General features: G+C 45.1%; 1 protein-coding gene across 1 annotated transcript; it reads right to left on the bottom strand.

The window, feature by feature from the left end:
* Nucleotides 1-3,864: 3,864 nt before the first annotated feature.
* Nucleotides 3,865-5,493, bottom strand: LOC141165058 (uncharacterized). Its single transcript, XM_073650703.1, has 2 exons — nt 4,932-5,493; nt 3,865-4,762 (listed from the first exon to the last, which is right to left on the bottom strand). Exons 1-2 carry the CDS (start codon nt 5,379-5,381, stop codon nt 4,193-4,195), a joined length of 1,020 nt encoding a protein of 339 aa, XP_073506804.1. The 5' UTR covers nt 5,382-5,493; the 3' UTR covers nt 3,865-4,192.
* Nucleotides 5,494-6,000: the final 507 nt, after the last annotated feature.

Here is a 6,000-nt window from a genome sequence, read left to right as displayed (position 1 = left end):
CAGTATTATCAGTACTGACTGATTTACAAAAATATATAAATACATACTTACTACTCCAGAATGGGGGAGACTGCTATGGGGTCCGCTGGCTCACGGGCCCCCTACGGCCACGGGCCCCATAGCAGTTATGTGGCCTGCCACCAATGGTGGTACGCCACTGTTGTACTCGTATGTATACATCCATATACACATCCATATACACATACATATTCAGATACATAAAAATCTACACCCATATCCACACTTATATACAGATAACCAGATATACACACACATACTCACAGACACAGAAGTATGCATACCTACATAAAAATATAGATACATATTTCTACATAAAACCACCTAAACACCAGTATTCCTGTGTGACCGTCACAATAGAGACACTGCTGCGTTCTACAGACGTCGCATTATCAATACAGCGTCTCTAGTCCGACACGCTAATAATTCAAGTCACAATAGGGTTCTCTAATAAACCGCGGGTTTATTGGCGACGTTCATGCGTCGTGGGCGTGGTTACCGACGTTCATGCGTCGTGGGCGGGTCTAACGACGTAGTTGCGGCCTAGCTTATTAAGAGCATTATGGCATCCAGGGTCAGGGCATCTCCTTGGGGTGATGCTGAGGTGTGCTACCTTGTGGAGCACCTGGATGCACTTGATTATGAGTGCCATGTGCACTCTGAGCATCCAGTGCTCCATAAACAGGCGGTGCTGCAGAGGATCGGTCGGGGTCTGGTCCGGAGATTTGGGGTGCAGCGCTCTGCTACACAAATCCGTAAAAAGCTGGCGGACCTGAAATATAGGTCTGCCGACCGAATCGTTAGCATCCGGTCACGGACCCTGCCCCGCCGTGGTGAGTGGTTTTAAAATATGTTAACACAATATATGGCAGCACATTAGTTACAACTGCAATCACCTTAGGTATCTAATGTTATTTGTTTTCCAGCGCCTGCAGCCCCAGAGCCCCCAAGGGAGTCACCTCCAGCCCTGGAGCCCCAGCAGCATTCCTCTGCCAGCTCGCCAGCATCACTCCGTGATATAGGTGCAGCTTCATCTTTCGGTAATGCTTTGACATAAAATACGGTCCATACAACTTGGAAAGTATAGGGCTGTCATGTACTATTAAGTGTTGTGTCTTTCTCTAGCCGGTGGTGCCAGGGGATCCGGGTGGTCCTTAAGCTCATCATCATCCGAGCAACCTGAAAACCGTAAGTGTTAAATACCAAACATGTACCTGATAGGCTGTGTGCCCACGATGCGTTTTTTAAGGTGTTTCTGCAGCGTTTTTGCTGCTGTGGAAACGCATTAAAAGCGCATGGTAGAAGGTCTGCCATGTTCCCCAATGATAATCCGCATGTGCTGTGCACATGCTGCGGAAATTTCCGCTGCACATTATCATTGCGGAAAAAAACGCAGCACTACCAATTATTTTGCATAAGGTGGTTTTTTTGCGCCGCCATTGACTTGCATTATAATGCGCCAATTCCGCAATACTGCATCTGTACTTGCGTAATTAGCGCGTTCTAATGTGCGGATGGTACCCGGGAGTGGTGCATCGTGGGCACATAGCCTTAATTTGATGAATGTACAGAATTATTGGACTTTTAAGTTTAACTATTACCTCCGTAGAAATCCCAACACTACAAGATCTCCTGGCGTCACAACGGAGACTGAGTGAAGAGATCCACCAGCACGGAGTGATGCTGGCAAGATTTGTGGCAGCCCATGACCGTCACGGCAGCCAATAACTTATTTTTTGTTATGTAGTTGATATTATTTGGTTGGTTATATTTTTTATATTTTTATAAAAAAAAATTAGTTTATATCCACTATTGTCTACACTTTGTTACATCTAATCCTATCCTGTGTGATACTGCCTGACGGGTTGTGTATCTAATCCTATCCTGTGTGATACTGCCTGACGGGTTGTGTATCTAATCCTATCCTGTATGATACTGCCTAAAGGGTTGTGTATCTAATCCTATCCTGTGTGATACTGCCTAAAGAGTTGTGTATCTAATCCTATCCTGTGTGATACTGCCTGACAGGTTCGTGTATCTAATCCTATCCTGTGTGATACTGCCTAAAGGGTTGTGTATCTAATCCTATCCTGTGTGATACTGCCTGACGGGTTGTGTATCTAATCCTATCCTGTATGATACTGCCTAAAGGGTTGTGTATCTAATCCTATCCTGTGTGATACTGCCTAAAGAGTTGTGTATCTAATCCTATCCTGTGTGATACTGCCTGACGGGTTGTGTATCTAATCCTATCCTGTGTGATACTGCCTAAAGGGTTGTGTATCTAATCCTATCCTGTGTGATACTGCCTAAAGGGTTGTGTATCTAATCCTATCCTGTGTGATACTGCCTAAAGAGTTGTGTATCTAATCCTATCCTGTGTGATACTGCCTGACGGGTTGTGTATCTAATCCTATCCTGTGTGATACTGCCTAAAGAGTTGTGTATCTAATCCTATCCTGTGTGATACTGCCTGACGGGTTGTGTATCTAATCCTATCCTGTATGATACTGCCTAAAGGGTTGTGTATCTAATCCTATCCTGTGTGATACTGCCTAAAGAGTTGTGTATCTAATCCTATCCTGTGTGATACTGCCTGACGGGTTGTGTATCTAATCCTATCCTGTGTGATACTGCCTAAAGGGTTGTGTATCTAATCCTATCCTGTGTGATACTGCCTAAAGAGTTGTGTATCTAATCCTATCCTGTGTGATACTGCCTGACGTGTTGTGTATCTAATCCTATCCTGTGTGATACTGCCTGACGGGTTGTGTATCTAATCCTATCCTGTGTGATACTGCCTAAAGAGTTGTGTATCTAATCCTATCCTGTGTGATACTGCCTGACGGGTTGTGTATCTAATCCTATCCTGTGTGATACTGCCTAAAGGGTTGTGTATCTAATCCTATCCTGTGTGATACTGCCTGACGGGTTGTGTATCTAATCCTATCCTGTGTGATACTGCCTAAAACAAGCAGTCCAGGGGCAGTAAAGCCCACTCCAAAGTCGGCTTTCACACCCTCCTGCTTATTGATGTTATCAGCTGAAGTTGTGTAGGGGCAGGAAAGCCGTCTGAAGTCGGCTTTAATAGCCGCCTGCAAATTGATGTTATCAGCTGAAGTTGTGTGGGGGCATGAAAGCCGTCTGAAGTCGGCTTTAATAGCTGTCTACTAATTGATGTTATCAGCTGAAGTAGTGTAGGGGCAGGAAAGCCGTCTGAAGTCGGCTTTCATTGCCGCCTACTTATTGATATTATCAGCTGAAGTTGTGTGGGGGCAGGAAAGCCGTCTGAAGTCGGCTTTAATAGCTGTCTACTAATTGATGTTATCAGCTGAAGTAGTGTAGGGGCAGGAAAGCCGTCTGAAGTCGGCTTTCATTGCCGCCTACTTATTGATATTATTAGCTGAAGTTGTGTGGGGGCAGGAAAGCCGTCTGAAGTCGGCTTTCACAGATGCCAGCTAATTGAAGAAAAAGAGAGAAGAGGAAAGAATAGGAACATAGTATGAAAACTATAAGGAAGACCTAACATGTTGATCCAGAGGAAGGCAAAAAAAACCCATGCTCCGTTTTGGGAAAAAAAATTCCTTCCTGACTCCACATACGGCAATCAGACTAGTTCCCTGGATCAACGCCCTATCAAGAATCTAGTATATACAACCTATAATCTGAGTCAGACTCATAGTGCATGGTATGGCAGATCATTGCCATACCGTGCACCATGACTATGACCCCAAAGACTAAAAGAAGGGAAGTAGGAAGAGGAGGGGAAGAAAACCAGCTGTGAAGAAGACCAGAGGACACAGGGAAAAGACAGAAGACAGGTGATAAAGCCTGGAGCCGGAGGAGGAGAAGGGGAGGAGGTGATCACCAGCGGAGAGCAGGGATGGGAATAGACGGTAGAGAATGGAGGGGAGGGAACGGAGATTGGGAAGGGATCGGAGGGCAGGGGTGAGGGGTCCCACCCTCGGGAAGAGGTAAAGCAGAAAATAAGGCAACCAAAAAACATTTTTATTTCAATCAGGGTGAGATCAGAGGGCAGGGGTAAAGTTAAAAAAGAGGACAATAAACCTTGTTTTTATAAACAAACAAAAATATAAACAATTTTAACAATTTAAATAAGTATTAAATTAACAATATTTACAAAATGATAAAAAAAAATTGAAATGAAACATCACTACAGTTCTTCATATCGATTACCTGTATTTGTGTATCCGTGCCTGGGGGAAACAAAAGAATCAGAACACATGGGATACTGTGGGGGGGGGGCAAGGCTTTGTGGACGCCGGATCCTCTGCACTGGTGTGCTGTGAAGTGGGTCCGGCCTATGGGTCCAAGAATGTTGTTGAAAATGGCCAGGGTCAATCAGAGTATGTACAGTAGACGTTTCATTAAGTTCACCGGCTGCCGCTTTATTTAAAGTCTCAAACATGACCCTTTCTGCATGCGCCCTCTGTCGGTCATCCAGCCTCTGTAGTCTCTCGCCAGCATATGTTGCAAAGCTGTCCCGCTTGGCCTGGGTCTGCAGAAGTAGAATCTTGTTCGCCAGAGATACTAGATCTGGCGATGGCGGCAAGCTGGCCTTTCTTTTCCTTGATTTTCTCTGTCGCCGAGGCACAAGGTCTTCACTTGTAGAGGCCATAGGGTCTTCATTCACCGATGCCATAGGTTCCTCATTCCTTGACATAACACTCGCCTCCTCCATACCACGTTCCGTAGCCGAGATGTCGTCATCTTGCCAATGGTGCTGTGGGAACACAAAAATAAAGTTAAGATTTGGTTACAACATCCAGCAGGTATGTTATGACCAGCATGGGTACACGTGCACTAAAAAACAAATATGAGGGGCGGCTAAACTATGGCATGTACATTGAAAGTATAAATGCTATTTACAGGGAAGCAAAGAAGGTACTTACATCTTCAACAGGGGAGTCAGTCCGTATGTCGGGGTCTTCTTCCGGGGTCTGCCGTATCGTACACACCATTCGCCGAGGTAGCTCCTGGTCACGGGTGAAGGCAAGCAAATCATAATACCATAATGTCGGCACATAAACCTCATCTGTGCCGGTACCTGACTTCTTTGATTTCTCCACCCGGTTGAGTTCTTTCTTATATACGGTACGTAGACCCTGGATCTTTCTCTTCACCAGCTCTTCATCCACCTTCTCGTTGGGGCCATGCCTTTTAAAGAGGGAAATTAATTGCTGGTAGGCCTCCCTCTTTTTCTCTCTATTGCAGTAGTCTGTTGATTTTATTTGCCAAAGGCACGGCAGGGAGCGGTAGAGGTCAATCATTTCCCTCACAAACTCTTCACTTTTGAAAGCCATCTGAAAAGGATAGCAATACAGTGAGCATACATGAAACATTTTCAAACAAAGTAAAAAGTACTACACACCATTTGCTGACTAAAAATGGCCTCCAATATATAAGCAAATATATACTTATTGAGTGTGATAAAAATCCACTAAAATAACTTACCGTGGAAACAAAGCAATACAGTGCCTGAAAAACCCAAAAGTCAATGTTCAGTCACAGCTGAAGAAAATCCACAAATGAATGGAATCACAGCAGTAGAACGCAACTAGGATCCAAAAATCAGGACGCTGACAAGGCTTCAACAAATCCCAGATGGACGAAACTTGCCCGGAGAACACTGCTACGATCCGAAAGCAAAGCGCAGATAGGAACAAGGGAGCGGAATTGCCCCAACGTCGCCTTTTTAAAAACCCCCGGCCAATCAGAACGCAGTAGCGTCCACCAATCGAAGATGAGTGGGCGCGGAAAGGTAATTTTATGTACGCCTTTCTGTCACAGTACAGTCCCTCAAAGTGTGTATCGTTGAGTGTGGATCGTTGAAATAGCTGCTGTGTGACAGCGTCCCAGCGACCAACGAGATCGTTAGTTAGATCGCTGGGGCGGCCGAAATCGTTGGCAAGTTATACATGTTTGACGGCTCCCGAACGATCTCTCCAGCGATCTCAAAAC

This window comes from Phyllobates terribilis, unplaced genomic scaffold, assembly GCF_046119375.1.
Source record: "Phyllobates terribilis strain yellow unplaced genomic scaffold, ASM4611937v1 Scaffold_11__3_contigs__length_659146591, whole genome shotgun sequence".
NCBI classification, from domain to species: domain Eukaryota; kingdom Metazoa; phylum Chordata; class Amphibia; order Anura; family Dendrobatidae; genus Phyllobates; species Phyllobates terribilis.
The sequence above is the reverse complement of the archived record's forward strand: the minus strand, read 5'-3'. Positions and strand labels throughout refer to the sequence as shown.

Coding starts and splice junctions, on each gene's coding strand:
- LOC141165058 (XM_073650703.1), bottom strand. CDS start 5,381: ATGTTTCATGTATGCTCACTGTATTGCTATCCTTTTCAGATGGCTTTC. Junction 4,763..4,931: donor CTGACTCCCCTGTTGAAGAT/GTAAGTACCTTC, acceptor GTGTTCCCACAG/CACCATTGGCAAGATGACGA.